We start from the raw sequence: 27,965 nt of genomic DNA on the forward strand, positions 1-27,965 counted from the left end.
ATTATTCACTTGTGAGGAGCATTGTCTTCAACGTTGGGTATCACGGTGAATATATCGTCCACCTTTGGATAAAAGATTTGCAATTTAAACAACAAAGGCTAAACAGTGGTATAACATTTGTTTAGCAATGTCAGACCACAATTTGAAATATTTAGTTCCCCTCCCTGCCAACGCTGTCAAGGATTTCACCCCATGGCTCCTTCCACTGTGGACTAAAATTATCAACAGCTCGCTCCAACAAGGATCCATCCCTGACTCCCTCAAAGTTGGACAAGTCACACCTTTACTAAAGAAACCTACTGCCGACCCATCCGACCTAAACAACTACCGTCCCATTACCAATATTCCCAATCTCGCCAAACTATTGGAAAAATGCGCACAACTACAGCTGACTAAACACATTGATCACTTTGATCTCCTCAACGCTCATCAATCAGGCTTCCGAGCAGGACACAGTACTGAAACTGCTATGACTCACATAATTGACGACGCCCTACAAATGCTAGATCAAAATGAAACCTGCCTCCTCATCCTTCTTGATCTCTCCTCAGCATTCGACACTGTTAAACATGAGAATTTACTCGAACTTTTGAACACAAGAATGGGTCTATCTGGGACGGTTCTCAAGTGGTTCACCTCCTTCTTACACAACAGGTCGCAGAAATTCAAGAGTAACAACCTGATGTCCTCGCCAATACCTGTTTCGTTAGGTGTCCCCCAAGGATCCTCCCTATCACCAACTTTGTTCAACCTAGTTAAGGAACCTCTCACCACCCTGCTTCAAGCATCCAATGTACTTTTTCACATGTACGCAGATGACACCCAATTATATCTCAAACTACAATCCCCCAATGACATTTTACTCCTGAACTCAACGATCAGAAGCACCCAATCCTGGCTTGCCAATAATCATCTCAAACTCAATGCTCTGAAAACAGAGTTCCTTCTGATCTCACCTCCCGTGAAGATCTCTACCACTCAAACCTGGCTTAATCAGCTAACTGCACTCAATGTCCTACCCACCATCGTGGACTCAGCAAAATCCCTAGGCATAACTCTCGACTCCAATCTCAACATGCAGCATCATATCAGCAAGGCTACTAAGGGAGCGAACTTCCAAATCAATACCCTGAGGAAACTTAAACCCTTCCTACCAGCCAAAGACTTTCAAACTGCAGTACAAGCACTAGTAATCCCGCGAATTGAATACGGCAGCATCGCCCTCTGCGGTCTCCCGCTAACCACTACTGCACCCCTAAGAGCCTCTCTAAATGCTGCAGCGAGACTCATCACTGGGTCAAAAAAACACTTGCATATCTCCCCTGACCTGAAATCCTTGAACTGGCTGCCTTTTGAAGCCAGAATACATCTGAAAATCGCCTGCATGACACACAAGGCTGTACACCTGAGCTCTCCCGGATACCTCACGCAGAAGCTGTCAATTTCTGGCGGATCTAGATACACTAGAGGCACAAACAATCTTCTGCTAAAACCTCGAAGATTCCGGAAGGAAAAAACTTATAAACGCTCTTTCTCAGGAATGGCACCCAGGATCTGGAACTCACTCCCTCCTGAAACCAGGCTCATCTCCTCCGTCACACTTTTTAAGAAAGAAGTAAAAGCTATTCTCATGGCCAAATACACTTGACCTATTAACGTAGATCTGTAAAGTCACTGCACCGATCTGTATTATTCTGCTCGATCCCTACGACTATGTGTTTTCCTGTATTTTACTGCTCGATCCCTACGACTTTGTGTTTTACCTGTATTATTGATTCACATACCTGACTTTCTACTTGCATTACTGATTTACTTGTGCTATTATGCTAATATGCTCCCTCACGTACCTACCTATGTCACTTACTACCTATAATTTCGATATACCTAATGACATGTTATTTACTCTCTTGTTGGTATTCCATGCATTGTAAAGCGCTCTGATATCTGCAAAGATCTTGTTCGCGCTATATAAAACTATCAAAATAAATAAAAATAAATAAATAAAATTTGTACAGCTTGTCTCAAAATGCCTGCAGAAGTGAAGATCAAGAATAAACAAGGCTTTCGGTGGTCCGCAGTCCAAATTATAGACAACGAATAAAATCATATGCCTCCCACCGACAAATACCAGCATTCTCAGTGTGATTTCACCGAAATTGAATTTGTTTTACACACAAATAAAAGTGTACAGAAATTTAACATGGGAACGCAGTGGAATCGGGCGTAAAACGTGGGCAGAGGAAAACGCTAGTTGCTAGGGTGCATTTTTGTGCCCTGAACTTTCCCACATTGGAAGGTTGTTTTCAAGGTGTGACAATTGTATTCGGCTCTAACTATCTAGCGGGGCTAGTGACATACTGGTTTAACTGGACTTTTCAGAAGCCAGCTCTGGGTGTTCCATCAGCACCACCACAAAACTAACAATTTTCTTTTGTGCAAAGAAAATAAATTGTGCCTACTTCAGTTACTAAAGTCATGTTTTTTTAAAAAATGTTTCTGGTTATCACTTTTCCCTTATTTTACTTATATGCTTTACAACAGCTATTCGTAATGTGAACTAATTTCTCTCATATTTTTCTGTACAATTTGTTTTTGTTGCCATTTTAAATTGTTTTTTTCCCTTTTATGTTATTTTGTTTGATTTTGTTGTGTTTTCTGTTATCTGTGAAGCAATTTTCTATGTTTATTTGTATTCTTCATCTTGCTGGTTGGTTCATAATATAGCCTTGTAGCACACCTTAGAGAGAGCTATACCCACCATTAAAGGCCCGCTTCTGCGTTAAAGGCCAAGGGACCAAGAAGTAGACAATGCAAAAGAGCTCTTCTTAAAGCACCATTACTGTTTACCACACAGGAAACTCACATGGAGCTGTTTATTATTGAAATGTCGGTGCTGTTTGAGACATCAGAATGGCTCCGAAAAGATGACTGCAGCAGCATCATTTACAGGGCTCAGTTAATGGAGCAGCATTTTTGGTGTACATCCTTGTCGACTACCATCCTGACCATACCTACATCACTGCCTGCATTACGAAAGCTCCAGAAGATGTGAAGCAGCTATGTGAACTCTTTTAAACCACTCATGCAAAAACAGTGGTTTCTTTGTTTTTAGGTTGAGCCTAGGTAGTGCTTGCAGTGTCTCTTCAAGATATTTTGTATACACTTTGTGGGCTTTAAGAGTGCCTATTGCCTTTTTATTTGTTACGTCAATTGCCCTTTAAAAAGGCCTGCTTGCTAGTGGTCAATGTTTTCTTGTCTCTCCTTGTTATCATTTGTTTCCTGCCAAGGAGCAGTGCCCAACTACTGATATCTTTACACTTGGGTGCTTATCTATTCGTTTTGGGGCCACATTTTTTTCTTAGTTTTCTGCTTGTGTTTTGGGGAAGCTTCCCTTTTCATTTGCAGAGCATTCGCGCTCCAAACTCCGCTCCATTTTTGTACACAGGCCTGTAAATCTTGTTCTAATCTTGTCATATTTGCAGAGCTTTCAAAGACTAAGAACAAATGTCGGATGCTATTTTAAGAGGGCGCCTGTTGTATGCCAACTCTATGCTGACAGTACATCGCTAGTTTAAAAAGGTGACGTGTACAAACAGCCCACTTAGCCGCTTCCTTCGCATTTTTAAACCACCCCTGCCCTTCTCCCATCTCCCCCACCTGTGCCCCAGAAAAGTGAAAACATGTTTGTGCTTGACAGAATAAAATGTAGAGGCACAAGGGAACTTGCACTGATTTAAGAGCTATGGTGTGGGACACTCTTACTTTTGCCAAGTCAAGGAGGAACGTCACTAGTGCGGCTTAGCTTGAATGTCACCTCAGGTAACTGGGGAATAATACATACAATACGGAGCATAGAGGGAAAACAGGAGCCCTGGTCGCCCTCCACTCAAAAGTCATCAATAACAAAAATGACCAGGCTCCTGAGACTATAGAAATCTTATTCTATTGTATTTATATTTGTAGTCCACATGAAGCTTTGTAGTCTTCTACATAACCCTCACTCAACTTAAGTTTGTAAACAGTTTCAGTATATTACATAAAAGACCCTTTCTACACTTTGTTGACAGTTTTTAAGAAATCTGGGACTCAGATAGCATGTAGATCATTCAAATCCTCTTTCTTACAGTCCCATACACACAAATGTTGTGCAACAAATGTGAAAAGTCAAAATGACCCCTCACGGGCGCACCACCAATAGGGTAACTGGCAGGTACTCACCAGATATGCCCATTTTTCTCATCATTGGCGGTCATTTTGCCCAAAGAAAAAGTGTCCAAAATAAAATATAAGTGTATAAACGTGCATGCAGTGAAGTGACAATGAATTACACTCCACAGTGTGGCAATAAGTGATTAAAATTGAGAGGATTCACTCAACTCGCAACAACTTTATTCTGTACTCAGTGAACCCAATCAAAGATAAAAATACAAGCAAAGTAGGATGCTATTTATGCATACCACTGCCAAAAGCCAACATGTTTCTCTGCTTCACATACTTTCGGCAGATTCTTCAGGGCCAGACTTTTCGCCACAGCACCTAGGTTGGACACGTCATTCTAAAAAACTGTCAACAAATATAAAAGTAAAAATAGACACACTGTGTAAACATCTTACTATTCTTTTTCATAATCTCTCTATATGCCATATATTCTCTTATGGACATATTTACCCTCAGTTAGCCACCGTGACGCCTACCAGCTTAGAGGTTCACAAAATAATGGAAAGGCTCCTCATGTGAGTCCTCCTTCACGATTCAATACTGCAGTCGTTAGTGAATCTAAAAAACAAGTAATCATCTGTTTAACACCTTCACGTAAGTGTGGTTATAGCGGGTCTCTCACACCCTGCCTACAGCAACACTTCGTATCCCAAACTGTTTCAGGTGATTTAAAACCTTTTGCAGCCTCTTGATGCCAAGTTTTAACATTGCTGTCTTTCATCACACGTATGTTCCTGCAATTATCTACCTCGCAATCTACCATGAAAAAAATCATGCGAGAGCCACTGCAGTCTACCACTTTTATTTCATCAATATTTAGCTCCAAAGTTCACCTCTACAACTATATAGCAGCATGCCATGTTCTATAATGGCCGCGTCTCCACGTTGCAAAGCTTGGTTTTACTCACGAGATGACATAACCCTTCAACTACTAACAATAGTTTTACCTGCATATTAGCGAACCCCAAACCCAGGTCTCCTTTGCTTCTTACCGACCCAGTCCTCGCAGAGCGTATTGTCTAATCCTTTCTGTGTCTGTTCACGCCGATGCTGTTGTATTTCAACTAACGCGGTCCCTTGCGTAATCCCACGAGATTTACGCCGCCATCTTGGATTGGGAGATACAAAAAACTACTTTTTAGCGGACATGCTCCTGATACAGAACTCATGGCCATCATGGATTGGGGTGAAGGAATGTCTCTTAAAACTACATCGTTTTCCCTCATAGACCTGTTCTTTATTTAAAAGGATTTTTTCCTATTCCTATTCCTTTTAACACAGAGGCCAGGCTTTATTATCCAAGGGGCACAGATCGCCTTTCATACGTGCCCCCATTTTTTATGGGAAAACACAATTAAACTTTATTCCACATCATATGGATACCCGGGTTGGTATAACTTTATCTTGTCACTAATTCTGCACGTTCTTTTAAAATGAGATGTTTTCTTTATTAAACCCTGTAGATATTTTCTTTATTCTATCCCGTAGAGGGAACATGTATGCAAGTTATCGTGACGTGAGATCATCGCTAGTGATTTCGCCTTCCAAGCGATCTTCCTCGTATCTTTTCTTAGAGCTTAGACCGTGATCCAAAGGAAGATCATGCTCAAACAAGAGGGCCGTGATCAATATTAAACACCTCTAAATATTGAGAATGAAATTTCGAAAACGAAATTTCTGTACCATATACGTCATCAAACATCTCGCCCCACCCTTTTCCTTGCAGGGCTGCAGTTGTTATCATATACTCACTCCGTATACACTGTGAAATCGTATCCCACTACAAGTACTGCAACAGAAGGTATTATGTTGCTACTGGGAGTTCTTCGGACGACAATGATACCGTGTATCTCCACATAAAGACACAACTCTCAAAATTATCTTTCTACAGCAGTCCTTCAGTGGTGCTTCTATTTAAGTGTGTGGATCACATGTAGGGAGTGAAATTCAACCCACCCTATTCCACTCAATCAGATCGTTCAATCCCACTTGGTCTGTTTTTTCTGTATAGATCCAGCCGCTTCTTTTGTAAGCAACATCTTGTCAATGTTTTGAGAAGTGCCATTCGCTTTTTCCAAAACTACCCACGTGAAACTATGTTTAGTGGTGTGGCAGTGTTGCATGAATTTAGTTGGTAATTTACTTGCTTGTATAGTGCTTAAGTGTTCTTGGACCCTCGTTTTGATTTTTCTAGTCGTTAGACCTATTTAGTACAGGCCACACTCACACTGTAGCCTATACACCACATTAGTAGTAGTGCAGTTACTGAATTGCGAAAGGAACCATTCCCGTCCCGAGGATAACAACACACTCGTTGTCTTCTTTGTAAGAGAACATACCGAGCATGATCCGCATGGGAAATGGCTCTTCGGAATGGTGATCTCATTCATATTCCATACTTGTGGTGCCCGAGTGTGAACCAACTTATCCTTGAGATTGCTGGATCTTTTAAAAGCAAATCTCGGGCGGGGGGGGGGCATTTTTGTTCGACAATAATGGCCAATGTTTGCGTATTGATTGCCAGATCTTTGTACTCAAAGGATCAAATGTCATGACCACCGGTACACACTCATTTTTCGTTTTTACATTCTTCTCTAAGAGTGCATTCCGGGGGGTATTCAGTGCCCTTTTCCTAGCATGTTTTATAATCTTTGCAGGATAGTTTCTTTCTTGCAGTTTCTTGCCCAATTACTGTGATTGTTCCATATACCCTTCAGTTGAGGAACAATTCCTGCGGTAACGCAGGAATTGCCCCACAGGTAAATTGTCTCTCAAAGACCTGGGGTGGAAGGAATCATACAGTAAAAGGGAGTTCCTATCAGTAGATTTTTGGTGGACACTAGTATGTAGACAATCCCCAATGGCCTCTATATCTAGATCTAAATACACAGCCTTGTTGGAACTGTATGACCATGTACATTTCAAGCTGGGATCCTGGTTATTTAACCAATCAAGGAAACCCAGCAGTTCTTCCTGTCCTGACCAGATGCACAGGACATCATCTATATACCTCTTCCAGAGGCGGAGATGCCTCTGGAAGGGGTTAGTGGGATGATCTACAATGTGCTCTTCGAATTGTCCAACGTAAATACACGCCTGGCTGGGCGCCATGGTCGCGCACATCGATGTACCTGTTGTTTGCAAAAATAATTGATCATTATAGCAAAAATAATTCCTTGTCAATGCTAGTTCCACACATTGCATTACAAAAGTTTGTGGAACATCATAAAACCACTCTTGATCCCCCAATGCACGCGCTGCTGCCACCAGCGTTGCTTCTTGGGGGATACAAGAGTAGAGTGATTCTATGTCTATCGTGACAAGAAATTCACAGTCACAATCAAATTCCATATCTTTGAGGATATTTAAAACTTCAGTGGTGTCTTTAACAAATGATTTTTGGTTAACCACAGATTCGCGGAGGGAAAAAATCAGCGAATTGCGATAATGGTTCTAATACAGACTGAATCCTCGAGACAATGGGGCATCCCGGGGGTGGACGCGTAGGCTTGTGAATTTTTGGTAATATACAGAAGGCAGGAGTTCTCGGGTTTTCATTCACCAAGAACTCTGCCTCACTCACAGTGATCCACTTCTTTTCTTTGGCTACACTCACCATTTCTCTTTTAATCTTGAGTAGATCCTGAACAGGGTCACGACTTAGAGGCTGGTAGTTAGCCCGCACATTAAGAAGTCTTTTGACTTCAGTATCATAATCAGTGGAATTCAGAACAAAACCGCCCCACCCTTATCTGCCGATTTTATGGTCAGCAACGGATTGTCCTGTAAACTCCTTACTGCGTTCCAGTCTTCTCGTGTCATGTTGTTGTGTTTAAATTAGATATCATTACTCTCAAAATTAGAGATATCTTGGAGTACTTTAGATTTGAATACTGCAATTTCTAGTCCCACTGCAGAGCAGGGTGGACCAAAATTGGACCCGCTATAACCACACTTATGTGAAGGTGTTAAACAGATGGTTACTTGTTTTTTAGATTCACTAACGACTGCAGTATTGAATCGTGTAGGAGGACTCACATGAGGAGCCTTTCCATTATTTCGTGAACCTCTAAGCTGGTAGGCGACACGGTGGCTAACTGAGGGTAAATATGTCCATAAGAGAATATATGGCATATAGAGAGATTATGAAAAAGAATAGTAAGATGCTTACACAGTGTGTCTATTTTTACTTTTATGTTTGTTGACAGTTTTTTAGAATGAAGTGTCCAACCTAGGTGCTGTAGCGAAAAGGCTGGCCTTGAAGAATCTGCCTAAACTATGTGAAGCAGAGAAACAAGTTGGCTTTTGGCAGTGGTATGCATAAATAACATCCTACTTTGCTTGTATTTTTATCTATAATTGGGTTCACTGAGTAAAGAATAAAGTAGTTGTGAGTTGAGTGAATCCTCTCAATTTTAATCACTTATTGCCACACTGTGGAGTGTAATTCATTGTCACTTCACTGCACGCATGTTTATACACTTATATTTTATTTTGGACACTTTTTCTTTGGGCAAAATGACCGCCAATGATGAGAAAAATGGGCATACCTGCTGAGTACCTGCCAGTTACCCTATTGGTGGTGCGCCCGTGAGGGGTCATTTTGCCTTTTCACATTTTTTGCACAACATTCGTGTGTATGGGACTGTGAGAAAGAGGATTTGAATGATCTATATGCTATATGAGTCCCAGATTTCTTAAAAACTGTCAACAAAGTGTAGAAAGGGTCTTTTATTTAATATACTGAAACTGTTTACAAACTTAAGTTGAGTGAGGGTTATGTAGAAGACTACAAGGTTTCACGTGGACTACAAATAGAAATACAATAGAATAAGATTTCTATAGTCTCAGGAGCCTGGTCATTTTTGTTGTTGATAACTGGGGAATAATACCTGACCTTAGAGGGGGCGGTGGCACCTGAGAAACTGACCTGGGGAACTCTAGTGGGCCTGCCTTGAGAAGACTGTGTATTATTTGTGGGGTGCCGCAGTATACTGTGTGTTCATATAAATACTGTCTTTTATATAAAAGCAAGTTTTTAACTTCATTAGTACAGAAATGATACTTCTAACAGACGTATAGGACATTGTATGTTTCTATATTTATTTCTGTGATTTTATATAGTGCTGGCATGGCCCTTATGCATCAGAGCGCTGTACGAAAACCAGAATATATCAATAACTAAAAAATATACATCTAACTTAGCCTCCCTGTGAGGTAGAGCACTTCACCTCTGTTTCCATAACCATGGGAGGAAAAGCTTCACATGCTCAAAAAATCTTGGAGGCAGGTCTACAAGAAACTAACAGCGCGGTGCTGCAAGTCATTTTGCTGCGCTGCATTAGTTTCGAAGCACAGGGTTGCAACATATTTACAACAATCCCTGTGCTTCCCCCTGCGCTGGGGCAAAAACTGCTGCCATGCACCGGCGCAGGCACCCTTGCACCATGGTGCAAGAATGCCTGCGTCATGGGGAGATTGTTTTTGTGCAGGAGGGTGCTTTTTGTTTACTGATCTCTTCTGTACTGATCTCATTGGTTCCAGCCCTCTCGAAAGAAGTTATCGGGGCCTCTCTACAAGTGGTGCAGATATATACCATTGTCCCGTAAGCAATACATTTTTAACTAGGATGCTGGAAACTGGTCAGCAGCCACTACTAGCCTCAAACCTCCTGAAATTCACGGACTGCACAGTAAGTTACCCCTAACTGACAGACACTTGTTCCGAGCAGGGTGGATCCACAAAGACCTGCGTATTAGGTCCCATATGCTTATAGGACAAAGATAGGACAGTTCTTCCCATGATTCACAGTGGGCAGACAGTGATTCTTCAAGCAGCTTCCAAATTGAGTTTTTAATACCAAAACCAGCTCACCGTTGGTAGATGAACCTAATCCAGTGCCTAAAAGGCCCTCACTCTCTACAACTGTATTGTAACAGAAGATTAAGAAACTATTGTTCTCTACAGAGTAAACATTGCAGGACAACTGGGCACCAGAAGATAGCTTGGTTCAACATACACAATTTGACTGCAAAGAATGAATAGAACGTATCTCATGATTGTGGAGGGGACTCAAAAAGCCATAGTGCATCGTGGCTATCAAGCCTGAAAGCAAACAGACTATCAAACCTGAAAGTGTGAGTCTATTATGTAAAGTTAAAAAACATATATGTTATATTAACCGTTTCAAGCATCACAGACAATACTGTGCATTGTACAAGAGCTAACATACAACTTATTCATCATCTTCAGGTCGATGTCGATGTAGCAAACATACAAATTATATTCGGTATATCAAACCAAAACCAGAATTAAGCAATGCCCTATCTCAACGATCACCTGGCAAATGTTTGCCTCAAGAGGGCCCAACCCAGTCATAAAAAGGCTACTGAAGCCTTGCATATTAGTCCACCCATCCTCCTTGCCAGCACCATACTAGAAATATCTTCCAAGATGTTGTGTTACGAAGAGAAACAAGTGTGGGGGATGGCTCACTCAGATATCTGCCTCAAGTAATTTATCCGGTGCCTGAGTTTCAGGAGCAAAAAAGGCTGCCGCCACATCCGACCACAGGTCATCCCGTGGTTTTCATCTCACAATGCAGCACTCTTCAGAGAGCAGTGCAGCCCCTTCCACTATGGTCAATGTTTTGACTTCTTAGCCTCCACCTGTAGGGGGCAGACCCTCAGGGATAACCTGTGCATTGCAATGTCTCTGCAAGCAAGAACCAGGGCCAAGTCTAGGAACTAATTACCTGACTTCTTCTCCATGTGCCTAGTGCATACTCCAAGCAGACACGCTTCCACTTCAATAAATTCCCTTTTACCCAAGGTGTGGTCCAAATCTTTAATTACTTGGGTCCAGCAGCAGGCCAAAACCGGGCAGTCCAACATCAGGTGGGCAAAGACTGCATCTGTTGTATATTGGGCCTTAGGCCCACATGCTGCGTAAGGATGGGCACAGACACGGTGGCTATGGTTGTTCATCTGGCCTCGAGCATGTGCACTCGGGCCCTTTTATTAACAGGCTCACGTCACTTGTGACGTCTGTGAGAGATGCATGTGGGGGTGCAAGGGTGCCCACTCCCATAGGGGAGTGGCTAATGATTCTGTGCCTGTTGAGACACTAGCACGTGTCTTGCAGGACACAACAGCATCCACAGGACCGCATTGAGGACTGTTCAAAACTGCAGAGTGCAGCTTCACATTCAATCTGTGGTGTGTAAGGTATGTATTGTGTAAATAATTAAACTGTGTATAATTGTAACGAATATTCCTCAATACCGTATGGACATATTCACTACTACCATTCTTTCCCTTGGAATTGACTATTTCATGTAGTAAAGGGAGACTATCAGACACTATCTCAAGAAAGGACGTATAGACCCAAGAAACTAGCCATCTTCCATGATTTAAGTAAAGTTGCACTGCACAATCTGTCTGATGTCTGCTTTGACAGAGGGCCTGGTGGAACTAAAATCACCACAGAACTTTGAACAGGGGAACTCAACCTGGCTTAGAGTTACATTTCAGCTAAGGAGCTTTACTCCAACTTCCAACTAAACCTACCCCCAACCAGTTAAGCCTGAGTCACTTCAAAATCCTTCCAGAACCTTCTCCTGACACTTTCCCAACGTGTCCCAGGGAGAAGCAAAGATATAGGGGCATATTTACAAAGGGATTGCGCCACCAGATCGTCACTTGTTCAAATGGTCCGATGGTGCCCTGCCCTACACCTTATTTACAAAATTGCGTTAAGCCATTTTGCGTGGCTAGTGTGGCTTAACCCCACTTTGTAAATATGGTACCCTTTCACGCATGCAGTTTTCAGCAATAAAAAGGGGCGTGCAATGGGTGTTGCTGTGGGCAATCCACAGCAAAACACATTGCTTTTTGACACAGATTTACAAGGATCTGTAAATTTGAGGCAGCGCCAAAAACAAACGCCCTGAAAAGGCAGGCAATAGATTGGCACAACAAGGAGAAATACTTTTATTTCTCCTAATTTTTGCCTTTTCTATGTGTGCTGCATTCTGCAGCACACATAGAAAGAACAAAACACCATTAATTATTGTTTTTGTGCAGGAAGGTTTCCGTTTCTGCACAAAAACAATGATTAGAGAATGGCGATTTGCTACTTCTATGGTGCAAGGGTGTCTTTGTTAGCGCTAGGCAGCTATTTTTAGCTCAGCGCAAAGAAAAACACAGGGGTGCGCCATATAGTTGTAAATAGGGTGCATTACTGCGTTTTTGAAATGGCGCAGGGTGTTGCTTCAAAATTTTATGAAGCAGCGCAGTGCTGCCAAATTTGCCGCAGCACCACGCTGGGCCATTGACTCATAAATATGCCCCATAGTTTGAGAGAGACCTGTTCTTGAGAAGCCCTCCGTGTGGGCATTACCATGTGTTTTCCAATGTTCAGGACTGCAAATGTTTCTCCATCTCCTCTTTATTGTGCATGCTTCCTCTAAAGCTTTGGGCTGGCAGTTGGTTTAGGCCTGGTTGTTTTGCTTTTCAAAGAGGTGTGAACCCTCAAGTCACAAGTGTGAATGTCTCATTAATTAATAATTCCAAAAAATGGGAGTCAAGAGGGAAATACAGGGCTAGGTCGCCGTCCACTCAATTCAAGTACCACAACAAAAAGACCTAGTCCTATAGGCAATGTTTCTTCTAGACCAGTGAACACATCTGGATTGTCGGGGAAATCATTCCAGATACACCTCTAACTATAGAGATTGTTGCTGTGTCTCAGTCTATTGCCCTGATAAAAAAATGGTATTTCAAGATATTGAAGCTTGTGAAGGAAGGTTTGCCACGAGTGTACATCAGAAACCAACTGATAGAAACTCACTACTATCTTACCAATCATACCACCCTAGGGCCCTCAGGGACAACCTTCCAGTAGGACAATTTATGCGATATAGACGGAACTGTTCCTCAACTGAAGTCTACAGAGAACAAGCAGAAGTCTTGAGTGGAAGGTTAAAAGACCGTGAATATCCACGCAAAGTCATCCGACAGGCGAACAAAAGGGCCTTAAGTACTCCTCGTGCAGCCTTGTTGGAATCCCAGAGAAAAGAAAAAACAGAGTGTTTACCTGTGGTCATGACTTATGACCCCCTGGCAACAAGAATTCGCCAAGTGATTAGAAAGCATTGGTCCATCCTATCCACATCAGACTATAAAATGCCCCCACCCCGCTTTGCCTTTCGGAGGGCCAACAATCTCAAAGATAAATTGGTCCACACCAGAATGCTGGAGAAAACAGAAGCAGAAACCTCCACTGTACCAAACGGGCACTTCCCCTGTGGGAATTGTTCGGTCTGTCACCTTACAAACAAAAGCACTACAGTCGTGTTACAATCTGGAAAAGTATGGACACTGAACCATTTCAGTACTTGTAACACTACAAATGTAGTATATAGACTCAGATGTGAATGTGGCCTGGAGTACATCGGTCTCACAACGCGGAAGATTAAACTCCGCATTCAAGAACATCTAAGTACTATACGACAAGGGAAATTGACGACAAAGCTGGTACAACATTGCCACCGCAATAGACATTCGTTCACTTGGATGGTTTTAGAAAGAGTGGTAGGGGAGGCACAATCGATGGAAAGACGGCTGATGAACAAAGAAGCACGCTGGATTTTCCAGGAACGAAGCGAACAGAGAGGGTTAAATGAACTCCTTGAATGGAATAAGCTACGCTGAATAAACATGCATGGTGTTCCTTGGCTTAGTTTGCCTAACGTACGGCCTCCTAATGAAGAATGGAGTGTATAAATTCGACTCTAGCAAGTGAAGCCTCGTATGCTAAAGTCCTGGGTTTGTACTTTGGATTAATATACATCTTATCTGAATAGATAGTATTGTATGAACATAGACTGAACATCTCTCAAGCTAACTGTAGGGGCTGAATTGTGAGTGAAAAGGCTAAATTCAATCTAACTGGTGGGGCTGAATTTTGAGTGAAAAGGCTAAATTCATAAAAATGAATCAGAGACAACTCATCAAAATGAGTGATGAGATATTGTGAAGTGATGATTGAAATAGAAATTAGATAAAAAAAAAAAAAAAGGGGGGGGGGGCTTTGTAGACCGACCGGTCCCAGTAGCCACCGAGTGTGCACCCAGAATAACGTTAAATAAGTCACCGAAATAATAAGCAGAAGGTCCAATGGTCTCATAATACTAAGTTTAACTGTTCGAATATGGCCGCTAAAAGTGACGTGCTCCGATGATACAGTGGTGAGATTAGTAGAAATACTGTGAGTGGGTTCTGAGTCTACCTACCATTCATAGGGGCTAATGGTTGAACATTTAAGAAAATGAACGATGAAACATCTTTTAAGAAAATGAACGATGAAACTTCTGTAGGTACTGAGGTGACCAACACTAGCTTACACTATAGCTAGCCCGTTCCAAGATGGCACCCGAAACTATCGTCCCCGACTAAAACATGCGAGTCTCACTTTCCAATATATAGTCGAGTAGTCGCAGTGTGGATAAGCACTTAGGTAAGAAATAGTTTTTCCAAATATGAAAAAGGAAGGGATAAACTATTGTAAAAACTTCTGCCCGAATTAATACAGGTCATGTGACTGGATCGACCAATCAGAGCAGACTAGCGTCGATGTCCGGGAAGTAAATAGAACGGAGAATCACTCGCTCGGCGTTCCGGTGCTGAGAAGACGCCGACCGAGTATTCTCCACTGGTAAAAGCGGCAAATTGTCCAGACACGGTGGGGTCTACAAGAGGAATGTGGTGAGATTAGACTAACCGATTTTTAACCGCTGTCCCTGGGAGGTTTCTCCTTTGCCCTAGATTTAAAGATTGAAGGGAGTTACGAACATACTCACCTTTTGGGAGTTGTAGTTTGATATTTGAAAGAGGTTTCTCTTCCAAGGTATGAAAGACAGACCGGCTAACTAGGTAACTATTATCCATCACCATATAATACTCAGGGGGTGAGCAGTAGGCAATATATTATGGTCTCTGAAACGCAGTTTCCTCTCTTGATTTACAGCATAAAAAAACACAGTGGCATTGGCAGTGGCAGTTTAACATTGGTTGCCCTGAAGAAATTGCCTGATAAAGACCAAGGCAATGAAACATGTCGGCTGTAAGTAGAGTGCGAGTCGATAGGTAGTATTCGCTACTCACTTTTTTATGTATATGTGTGTACTGTTTGCAACAAGAAAAGTGCGAATAAAAGTTTTTTGTATCTTGTATGCACAGTATTTTTCGTGGTATATGTTGAATGTTGTCAGTCCTGTTCACATATAAGTTGTATGTACACTGCACCACTCACTGTTTCTTTGGGTGTCGGACACGTTTACGCTAAGCTGGTTGTCACCAATGATAACAGGGCCATCCTGGTGAGTACCAACCAGGGGTCCCATTGGTGGTGCGCCCGTGAGGTGACTTCCAGCTATTTCACAATTTTTTGTCGTCCCTCTAGTGAATATTTGTCCTGTGTTGTTGTGTAATATAGTAATCAGAGTATGGCTATTTTTTTATCAGGGCAATAGACTGAGACACAGCAACAATCTCTATAGTTAGAGGTGTATCTGGAATGATTTCCCCGACAATCCAGATGTGTTCACTGGTCTAGAAGAAACATTGCCTATAGGACTAGGTCTTTTTGTTGTGGTACTTGAATTGAGTGGAGGGCGACCTAGCCCTGTATTTCCCTCTTGACTCCCATTTTTTGGATGCATTGTGTACGGCGGACTAGCCGTGATAGTCTTTGTCTTACAATAGCGAATTGTGTTTGCTCCGATTTTTAACAGTGCTGGTACATCATTGAAACTGCGAGATTTTGACTAGACCAACAGAGTATTTTGTGATGGATAAGAATTGCCTAGCTTTTACAGACGCGCAAATTGCAGCGATTCTAGCAGGCCCCTCCCTATTTGATGATAACCCCCTAACTAGGAATAATAAAGTGAGGGAAGAATGGGAGAAACTAAGTAATTTAAAAAAGAAACACATCAGAATTGCCTTACATGGGGCGTTGATGTCAGAATATTATCAAGCCGGAGCGTCTCCTGCTAGTCTAATAGTAAGAATCGAACCACGCATTTTTTTAGACGATAAACAATTCCGATGCGATTGGAGTTATATCGCAAATAAATGCACCAGGGATTGGTTGATTCTTATAATCAGTACAGCCCAGAGACTAAGCGAAGAGGTATTAAAAGAAATTGTCGAATTAGAAGAAACTATTAACCGTGATAATAGTTTTACTGATGCCAAGGAACATCTAGAGAAAATCAAAGCTGACCTTGAGGAGTATAAACAATACATGGTGACACAGAAAATCAGAGGACTACAACGTAATCTCCAACGCTATACGCACGAGTGGGCTTTTCCCTATATTGACGACGCGTATTACCAGCCAGCTCAAGACCAACAACAACAAACTGGGGCCAACAGAAGAGGGCGAGGTGCCAGGTTCCCACAGCAAAAAAGTACACCTACAAATTGGTCCTTCGCAAATACATCCAGTGAAGAAGAACCTGAACCAGGCGCTAGCACTAACAGAGTGAGATTTAATCAATCTGAATCCTCTACCACCGATTTGAACACTCTCTTGAGGAATTTTTTAGAGCAGGGTCAAGCATCGAACAAAGGCCCGGGGTTCCAACCACAGCAACAAGGAAGAGGCAGAGGACGGGGCAATCGACCGCAACCACAATGGCAAACTTCCTCCCCTCGGATGACGCGGAGCAGAGGGAAGAAACCAATATGAAGAGCATTGTTGTTAATTTATCAGATCATCTTCTGACACCTGAAGAAGAGAAGGTGTTAAATAAGGGATTAGGCTTCGTGCCTACCCCTAATCATGATGCTTTTAAATGTCGAACAGAGTTCCACGAAACAATGCGCAGAATCAAATTAAAGAAATTCTTCATGAAACAACCGTTTGAAGAAACTAAGGGTTTCTATTCCAATTTAAGAAAACCGTCTACTTTCTGTCCCCCGAATGCAACAATGGGCCCCGAAGTCGCAGTTTTTGAGGCTAAGGTCCTAGACGAGATAGGGGAAATAGAAAATAAGAACAAAGCAATGGGGTTTAAAAACATGACGAAAGAGAATTTGGATGCGGTCATGTCCCTCCAGAACAACGACAAAATAGTCATAAAGAACGCCGATAAGGGCGGTGCAATCGTGATCTTAAATACATCTGATTACGAAGTCGAGGTACGAAAACTATTAGATGTGAGAACCAATTACCAACCTTTGGCTAGAGATCCTACCCCAGAATTGAAGGAGATAATTGTATCTCTTGTCGGGACTGCGAAAGAGAAGAAATGGATTAGCACGAAGGAGGCAGAGTTCCTGATCAACACCACCCCTAGGACTCCTGCCTTCTATACCCTACCGAAGATACATAAGCCTGCCAGGCCCCCCCCTGGCAGGCCTATTGTGTCTGGTATCCAGTCTATACTGGAACCTTTGTCTCAATTCGCGGATTATTACCTCCGCGAGTCGGTGTTAACCCAAAAATCTTTTGTGAAGGACACCACAGACATCCTCAATGCCCTGGACTCTATGGTCTTTGACCCTGGCACCGAATATATTGTGACCATCGACATCGAATCCCTCTACTCTTGTATCCCCCAAGAAGCTGCACTCATGGCAATTGCAAGAGCACTTAGAAAACAAGAATGGTTCTACGATGCCCCTCAAAGCTTCGTCCTACAATGCGTCGAATTGGCGCTAACAAGAAACTTTTTGTTGTTACAAAAACGAGCTTTTTCTCCAAGTGACGGGGACGTCGATGGGTGCCACGATGGCGCAGAGCGTGGCATGCATCTATGTTGGACAGTTTGAGGAGCACGTCGTCGAGTCCGAGGAAAACCCCTTTAAGGATCATATACGCCTGCGGAGGCGCTATATCGACGACGTGCTCCTCATTTGGTCTGAAGAGGAAGACGCCCTCCTGTGTTTTCTTAATTGGTTAAATACACAGTATAGGAGCCTACGGTTTACGTGGAAATATCATCACACAAACGCTGTCTATCTGGATCTAGATATTGAAGCTTGTGAAGGAAGGTTTGCCACGAGTGTACATCAGAAACCAACTGATAGAAACTCACTACTATCTTACCAATCATACCACCCTAGGGCCCTCAGGGACAACCTTCCAGTAGGACAATTTATGCGATATAGACGGAACTGTTCCTCAACTGAAGTCTACAGAGAACAAGCAGAAGTCTTGAGTGGAAGGTTAAAAGACCGTGAATATCCACGCAAAGTCATCCGACAGGCGAACAAAAGGGCCTTAAGTACTCCTCGTGCAGCCTTGTTGGAATCCCAGAGAAAAGAAAAAACAGAGTGTTTACCTGTGGTCATGACTTATGACCCCCTGGCAACAAGAATTCGCCAAGTGATTAGAAAGCATTGGTCCATCCTATCCACATCAGACTATAAAATGCCCCCACCCCGCTTTGCTTTTCGGAGGGCCAACAATCTCAAAGATAAATTGGTCCACACCAGAATGCTGGAGAAAACAGAAGCAGAAACCTCCACTGTACCAAACGGGCACTTCCCCTGTGGGAATTGTTCGGTCTGTCACCTTACAAACAAAAGCACTACAGTCGTGTTACAATCTGGAAAAGTATGGACACTGAACCATTTCAGTCATTGTAACACTACAAATGTAGTATATAGACTCAGATGTGAATGTGGCCTGGAGTACATCGGTCTCACAACGCGGAAGATTAAACTCCGCATTCAAGAACATCTAAGTACTATACGACAAGGGAAATTGACGACAAAGATGGTACAACATTGCCACCGCAATAGACATTCGTTCACTTGGATGGTTTTAGAAAGAGTGGTAGGGGAGGCACAATCGATGGAAAGACGGCTGATGAACAAAGAAGCACGCTGGATTTTCCAGGAACGAAGCGAACAGAGAGGGTTAAATGAACTCCTTGAATGGAATAAGCTACGCTGAATAAACATGCCTGGTGTTCCTTGGCTTAGTTTGCCTAACGTACGGCCTCCTAATGAAGAATGGAGTGTATAAATTCGACTCTAGCAAGTGAAGCCTCGTATGCTAAAGTCCTGGGTTTGTACTTTGGATTAATATACATCTTATCTGAATAGATAGTATTGTATGAACATAGACTGAACATCTCTCAAGCTAACTGTAGGGGCTGAATTGTGAGTGAAAAGGCTAAATTCAATCTAACTGGTGGGGCTGAATTTTGAGTGAAAAGGCTAAATTCATAAAAATGAATCAGAGACAACTCATCAAAATGAGTGATGAGATATTGTGAAGTGATGATTGAAATAGAAATTAGATTAAAAAAAAGGGGGGGGCTTTGTAGACCGACCGGTCCCAGTAGCCACCGAGTGTGCACCCAGAATAACGTTAAATAAGTCACCGAAATAATAAGCAGAAGGTCCAATGGTCTCATAATACTGAGTTTAACTGTTCGAATATGGCCGCTAAAAGTGACGTGCTCCGATGATACAGTGGTGAGATTAGTAGAAATACTGTGAGTGGGTTCTGAGTCTACCTACCATTCATAGGGGCTAATGGTTGAACATTTAAGAAAATGAACGATGAAACATCTTTTAAGAAAACGAACGATGAAACTTCTGTAGGTACTGAGGTGACCAACACTAGCTTACACTATAGCTAGCCCGTTCCAAGATGGCACCCGAAACTATCGTCCCCGATTAAAACATGCGAGTCTCACTTTCCAATATATAGTCGAGTAGTCGCAGTGTGGATAAGCACTTAGGTAAGAAATAGTTTTTTCAAATATGAAAAAGGAAGGGATAAACTATTGTAAAAACTTCTGCCCGAATTAATACAGGTCACGTGACTGGATCGACCAATCAGAGCAGACTAGCGTCGATGTCCGGGAAGTAAATAGAACGGAGAATCACTCGCTCGGCGTTCCGGTGCTGAGAAGACGCCGACCGAGTATTCTCCACTGGTAAAAGCGGCAAATTGTCCAGACACGGTGGGGTCTACAAGAGGAATGTGGTGAGATTAGACTAACCGATTTTTAACCGCTGTCCCTGGGACGTTTCTCCTTTGCCCTAGATTTAAAGATTGAAGGGAGATACGAACATACTCACCTTTTGGGAGTTGTAGTTTGATATTTGAAAGAGGTTTCTCTTCCAAGGTATGAAAGACAGACCGGCCAACTAGGTAACTATTATCCATCACCATATAATACTCAGGGGGTGAGCAGTAGGCAATATATTATGGTCTCTGAAACGCTGTTTCCTCTCTTGATTTACAGCATAAAAAAACACAGTGGCATTGGCAGTGGCAGTTTAACATTGGTTGCCCTGAAGAAATTGCCTGATAAAGACCAAGGCAATGAAACATGTCGGCTGTAAGTAGAGTGCGAGTCGATAGGTAGTATTCGCTACTCACTTTTTTATGTATATGTGTGTACTGTTTGCAACAAGAAAAGTGCGAATAAAAGTTTTTTGTATCTTGTATGCACAGTATTTTTCGTGGTATATGTTGAATGTTGTCAGTCCTGTTCACATATAAGTTGTATGTACACTGCACCACTCACTGTTTCTTTGGGTGTCGGACACGTTTACGTTAAGCTGGTTGTCACCAATGATGAGAACAGGGCCATCCTGGTGAGTACCAACCAGGGGTCCCATTGGTGGTGCGCCCGTGAGGTGACTTCCAGCTATTTCACAATTTTTTGTCGTCCCTCTAGTGAATGTTTGTCCTGTGTTGTTGTGTAATATAGTAATCAGAGTATGGCTATTTTTTTATCAGGGCAATAGACTGAGACACAGCAACAATCTCTATAGTTAGAGGTGTATCTGGAATGATTTCCCCGACAATCCAGATGTGTTCACTGGTCTAGAAGAAACATTGCCTATAGGACTAGGTCTTTTTGTTGTGGTACTCATTAATTAATAAAACAGAGTTGATCTTTTTATGTAAAATATGGGATTTGATTTCTGTATGAATTGCTTTCATCAATCAAGATTTTCTTTCTTTTTATCTTTGTAAGGTGTGTGTCGTGCAGCACAGTTATCAGGGTAGAAAACAAACCTGTAGAATCACAGCATTCACTTTAGTTTTGAAGGAACATGTCCTTCTATGAAATCTATAGCTTTGCCAGATACAACACAGTAGATGCCCTACACATTTACTGTCGCTTTTAATGGGCCAATTATTTATATTTTATAATTATCTAGAGCTAGTCTCGGTCCTTTATAGGCAGTCTTGCCAGTTCCACATTACCAGGACACAGACTTGCACTACACTAGTAAAAAATGTCCAGAGAGCACATGTGACAGGCCTTGCCCCACAACAGAAGTCATAACATTTCAGAAGTCCAAAATGAACGGATGCATCTGGCATGACACCCAGGGGGATATGTACAATAGAAGTGGCGGGGCGTGTCGTTAGCCTCCTGGGCTTAACTACAGGCTCCGCTACTTCGGAAACGCAAGGCTGCACCATATTTACAAGAATATGGTGCAGCCTTACATTTCCCCTTGCAATGGCCCTAGGTTTAACAACTTAGCACCAACGCAGGCACCCTTGCACCAGAGTGAAAGGGTGTTTATGTGCAGGGGAGGATTGGTTATATGTAGGAAGATGTCCATTCCTGCACATAAACAATCCTAAAATGCCATGCCAATTTGTAACTTTCATGTGTGCTGCTTCATGCAGCACACATGAAAGTTACAAAATGGCATTTTTTAAAAAGGTTTGTTTATGTACAGGCAGGGACACCTTCCTGTACATTAACAAACCATGGCATTTTGCTTTTTCCATGTGTGCTGCACCAGGCAGCACACATGGAAAAAGCAAAAAAGAGGAGAAATTATGCATATCTCCTTGTTTCAGTAACTTAAGACCAGAGTTTTTCTTGTCTTCATTTTGGCATTACCTACTATATACGCCACCCTTGTTCATAGGGGACAGTGTCAAATACAATGGGTGTTGCAGTGGAACACCCACCACAATACCCACTGCACGCCCCTTTCACGCTAAACACAGCGTGAAAGGGTGCCTTGTACATAAGGCAAGACCCCTATCGCAACGGGAACGTCACAAAAAATGACGTTCCCGTGGCGATAGGGGCTTGTACATATGCCCCCCCAGTTCTCTATCTAGAACAAAACTTGTTTGTGTTCACTGAAAGTATGCCGACCTATCTAGGGTAGACAAATACACTTAGAAATAGACAATTTCCACTCTGGTTAAATGCATAGGGTCAAATTAGAAACTCAAATACAGTTCCCACTCACACCAGTTTTTTAAATGTCCTGTTAAAGAATAAAATAAATAATACCTGGAACGAGCTTCCGCTCAATATTAGAGGCGCCCCCACCCTGCACACCTTCAGCAAGACCCACAAGACCTGGCTCTTCGACTGACCAGAGCTGCTGCCCCCCAGCGCCATAAGACCCTCATGGATGAGCAGCACGCATAATACCCCCTGATTGGTTGAATAGCATGTATTGCTTTTCATACAGTCTAATGCATTTTTGCATGAAATATTATGAGACCTTTTACACACTACTTACTGTTAAAGATGTTGCAGGAATATTAACTCCCATCCTACTTCTGTCTTCCGGAAGAGATATAAGAATACTTGCCACCTGTGATTAGATTAAGAAGAAAATTAAAAACCAGTTCGTTTTCTTCTGTGCATTAACGATTTTAAGTGGTTTCATGGACATTTGCTCCTACATCATGACATCTCCCTACATACATTGCATTTTGCTGCTGCCATAGCTTTAGCATAGTGTAGGAAAGTGGGTTTCTGTTGCAGTAACCCCCCCCCACTTTTTGCCAGACTACTGATGCACTTTCACTTGATGTGCCCTGGGTCCCTGCCAATCAGGTTCCCAGGTTCTGTGTTTTTTCCCCCAAACTAACCCAATTGGCATTTCTGGCCACAGGTCAGCCTCTGGTAAATGGTACCGAAGGTACCCAGGGCACTGTGACCAGGGAAGACCGCAAAGGGCTGCAGCACTTATTGTGCCACCCTTAGAGGCCCTGTACCTCTACACACACACACTGCATGTTTTGGTGCAGAACAAAGTGAAGAGTCCACATGCACACACCTCTGTGTGCCACAACCCACTGCCCAGGCATAGACCAGTCACCCCTCTAGTTGGGTGCACTATACCAGTGGTGAGGGTACAGGAGAATGAGCACTGTACTCTTACAGTGTCTAAGTCCATTCTTAGACATTGTAAGTACAGTGCTGCCATTAAGAGTATATGGTGCTGGGAGTTTGTCATTACAAACTCCACAACACCATAATGGCTACACTGAAAACTGAGAAGATTGGTATCAAACTTCTCAGCACATTAAACCCACACTGATGCCAGTGTGGGATTTAATGAAAAATGCACACAGAGGGCATCTTATAGATGCCACCGGAAAATTATCCTACCACTAGTGTCCAGGCTGAGTGGCTGCTTCCAGACATGTTTCTGGACCCCTGGGTGGAGAGCCTGCTGCTCTCGGGGGCCTGAAACAAAGCACCTCCGGGAGGAGGTGCCAAGCCTCCTCCCCCAGGATGGGCAGGGTTCATGAAGTGGAAGCTTCAAAGGCTTGCCGCCTTTGTGAGCTTCACCAGGCCACTTGCTGCTTCCAGCAACTGGTCCCCACTGGTTCTGACTCCCACGTTGGGCGGGAGAACCAGCGGGAAAAACAAGTGAGGAAGAGATGTGTGCCCATCTCTGCCGACTCCACCCCTCAAGTGGGGCGGCGAGGTGAAGCACAACTCCCAGTCACTGCCATCTTACAGATTGGGGGACTCAGCCAACCAGGGACAGGCTCATGCCCCCTCTCACTGGAGGGTTGCATAATAGGGGGTGTACCGGACCCAGGGAAGGGACCCATTGGTCCCTGCCTTTTACCTACCTGTAATGGCCCTAAATCTGGTATTTACGGGCACCCCTGAACCTTGCTTCCTCAGACAAGAACCTGCAACAAGAAGAAGAAGTAGGACCGAACAGCCATGCAGCAGCTAACATGAGACGCCCACTGACTTGGCCCCAGCCCTACTGGCCTGCCTCCCCTCGAACCTGCTCCTGTGAAATCCCTGTGTGTCTTGAAGCCAGCAACCTTGCAAACCCCGGAGGGCCTGCCTGCTTTCAACTACAAAGACTCTGTCTCCTGAGAACACCGGATTTGTTAATCTGCAAACTCTGGCCGGACACCGCGGATCCGCCCCACTCGGCACCCGCCGTCCACGGCCCGAGCTTGAGTGGGAAAACACCATGAGGAGGTCACCCCAGCGATCCTGACCCGAGATCCCATGACCCCTGACCTGCCTCAAGCCTCCAGCAGACACCAGCAGCTAAATCCACCCTAACTGAGACCAGGAGCTGGCAAGAAGATTCGACCCCAAAAGGCACCCTTCCACCGGACGCCCCATGGCCTTGTGTGCCCAAACCGACGGTGCCTAACCAACCCCTAACTTCCCAACTGACCTCTGGAAGTGTTGGTCACACCCAAAAGACCTTCATCCAGAGCCTGCAGTGCCTTTGCAAACCGGAGGTTCCCTGTTAAAACCAACCCGATGTCGGAACAACACCCTGCACCCGGCGGCCCTAGTGCCACTGAGGGTGCACCTTTGGTGCTACTTTGTTTCCCCCTTTGCCCTGAGCTAAAGTCCAAGAGCTTTGCTCCCACAACCCAGTGGACTGTTTGCCAGCAGCCACCAACCGGAGGCCCCCTATCCCCCATTGGATAACAATGGGCCTCAGCACTCGGCACCTGGTCGCCCTAGTGCCGCTGAGAGTGTAACGAGAGTGCATCCTTGACCCTGGGGGAACCCTGGTTTTAACCCCAGAAGCTCAACTCCAAAGACTGATTACTTACCTGGTAACCGTTAACTTATTTTCTCTCCATAGGAACCTATTGACTGTTTTTCTCTGAAAAATGTTCTAAGTGTGGAGTTGATTTGTATGGAAACCTGAAAAATAACACTTGTGCAAAACTGACTTTACTTACCGTTTCTCTAGGAAATGTCCCAGTGTGATATCTAGGCATATCACACTGAGTAGAAAAAGTAATCTCAAAAGTAACATAAAAGTAACTTACCTGTAATTCTTATTGCAAAATCGAAACACATTATATGTACAGCATTTCACAGTATTGCATTACCAGTAATTCAAACTGTAAACATTTCAAAGCGCATTTACAATTGCATTTCAAACTGGATATTTACTGCAAAGTATTTATCAAGTAACCTGAGACAGGCTTCCTTGGTTCTAGGAAAATAAAATAACTAAAAGAATATTTTAATACAAACCAATTGGTCTGAAGTTCAGTCTTTGAGTGTGTGAAATGATTTGCTGATTGAGTGGGTACAAACAAATGCTTAACACTGTCCTCTGATACTGCCTTACTTCTCAATCGCACTACCACAAATAGGAGTGAGGTGCTATCTAACTTTACCTCTGTCTACCTTTGAGGTTCCACTGGACTCTGTGCACACTATACCTCACTTTGGTGTATATATTCAGAGCCAGCTTCCTACACATAGAACTCATTTGATAAGGCAAATTTTCCAGCAATTCATTTAAATGTTCTGTGTCTGGTACAGTTCCAAGAATAATTCACTGCCAGAATATCTATTATTATTTAGTTTTAACTTGCTTTAGAATTTATATAGTTAGCCACTAACCCATCAAAGGCATCCATGACTGAAGATACTGTAGGGATGGCAAAGGTTACATCTGACAATAATGCCCCAAGTGGATGAAACATTGCCTTTCAAACATATATGGCTTGTGAAACGTTTGGTAATACAACCACTTCTGGGTTCAGTTTACAAAAAAAAAAAGTTTTGAATTGTTTTAAAATGTCTATTATGAATGAATGAATAAGGCTTTATTTCGATAATAACATATCATAAAAGCAAAACATATATTATAAAACGTCGACATCTTAAAACTTCACAGAAGAAATACATTTTTAAATAATTTACAGTTTTCCTTATAAAATGCACAAATTTCATCAGAGATAGAGTGCCTAGTGATAATATCAAGATAAAATGCCTAGTAATAGAAACTACTACATATGCATAGTTTAAGATATCAAATTAAACAATTTCCTTTAACCTTTTCGTTCTAATCAACCAAGGCCATCTCAAAAACTTCGCGAGGCCACATGCATAAAGTGCTCTTGTGTCGGACTTAAAGATACGGAGCGCTACTGTATGGGATCTAGTGCCCAATTCTCTGCATAATGGTTTGAGCCAGCAGTTTCTCGAAGATTTGTATGCCGGACATTCAAAGAAAATATGGGCCATTGATTCCGGCCTGGAAGGACAATACGGGCAAAAGGGGGATGTTTGATAGGGAACTTTCCAACGAGCAGTCAATTCTCGTATTGGCAATGAACCCACCCGGGATCTAAAATACAGAGCCCTATCAAGGGGTTTCTGAATAATGTCAAGGTAAGGTTCACAAAATTCAACATCCTTGGCTATTAGGAATTCATCAGTTAATCTACCCAGCTTAGGATCAGAATTGCGCTTACTAGTTAGCCAGTTCCAATAGAGCTTCTTCAAAACTGCTTTCAGAGGGGCAGATCGATTTTCCCAAGCTGCCTCTAGGCCCAAAGCATAAACCAAGGATTTTACATATTTTAACCACTTTATTTTGTGCCATCCCTCCATGGACATAAGTTCTGACAGGCCCTCTGCATATTTTGCCAGCTCGGGTACTCACCACAGCCGTGCCCATAGTAATAATGGTCGGACTTTAGCCAGGTCAGAGATCGAGTGGCACCCTAAATCAAGTAAAAGTGGGACTATAGGGGTACTCTGCGGTACTACCATTCGATCTTTAAAAAACTTGTTTTCAGACCTCGTTATCTGATCCATATTACTTGTGCCCCACAATTCGGCTCCGTAAAGGGCCAAACTTACTCCTCTGGCCTTATATATTTCAATGACCGTAGCAATGGGTCGAGTGGATGAGGAGCGCTGTTCTTTTAGAATTGCCCCCGCAACCCTTTTATGGCATAAAAGCATTTTCTGTATGTGTAAATTCCACTGCATTGTGTCAGAAATGCGTATGCCAAGATAGTCAAATTCTGTGACCCTCTCTAGAGATACATGATTCAGGACGGGTGGCCTGCTCTGTTTTTTCGGCGGGTTCAGAACCAAATACTTGGTCTTCTCTGTGTTGATTACAAGCCCTCTCTGAATGCAAAAGGAATGGAAACCAACCAGGAGGTTCTGGAGGCCCACGGGGGTTTTGGAAATGAGAAGGGTATCGTCCGCGAATAGGAGTGTTGGGATTCGCTCTCCCGCGAGGGATGGTGCGTCAGATGGTACTTTCAGCAAGTGCTCAACAACTCCGTTCACATAAAGTGAAAACAGAGTTGGAGCAAGAACGCATCCCTGGCGGACACCCCTATTCACTGGGATTTTACTTGTCTTCTGCCCTTGAGCACCCCACCTGACCTGGGCAAAATTTCCATCATGAAGCCTTACTAATAATGATAGAATGTACGAGGGGATCCCCATCTCAGACAGTACACCCCATAGGCGGCCCCGGGGCACCAGATCAAAGGCAGTCTTCAGATCGATGAACGCTAAATAAAGGCTGCCTTTTCCTATTTGGACCACTTTCCAGTAGATGAGAAGCAGTCTAAATGCCTGCTCTATGCTTTCAAAAAGGTGAATCCAATGGTTGACTAATCTTAAAGGTATGCACCTTTAAACACCATGGTGTCTTTCTCACAGTTGCTGTCTC

General features: G+C 43.1%; 1 protein-coding gene across 6 annotated transcripts in view; it reads right to left on the bottom strand.

Moving 5' to 3' along the window:
* The window catches only part of CTNND2 (catenin delta 2), a 3,216,642-nt gene that overhangs the window by 1,693 nt on the left and 3,186,984 nt on the right, over positions 1-27,965 (bottom strand). For all 6 annotated transcript variants that reach the window (XM_078687656.1, XM_078687653.1, XM_078687655.1 and 3 more), the window contains one exon: positions 22,764-22,838. In XM_078687656.1, coding sequence (XP_078543782.1) covers positions 22,764-22,838 — 75 coding nt within the window. The remainder of the gene's footprint in view (positions 1-22,763; positions 22,839-27,965) is intronic.

This window comes from Lissotriton helveticus, chromosome 4_1, assembly GCF_964261635.1.
Source record: "Lissotriton helveticus chromosome 4_1, aLisHel1.1, whole genome shotgun sequence".
Classification (NCBI taxonomy): domain Eukaryota; kingdom Metazoa; phylum Chordata; class Amphibia; order Caudata; family Salamandridae; genus Lissotriton; species Lissotriton helveticus.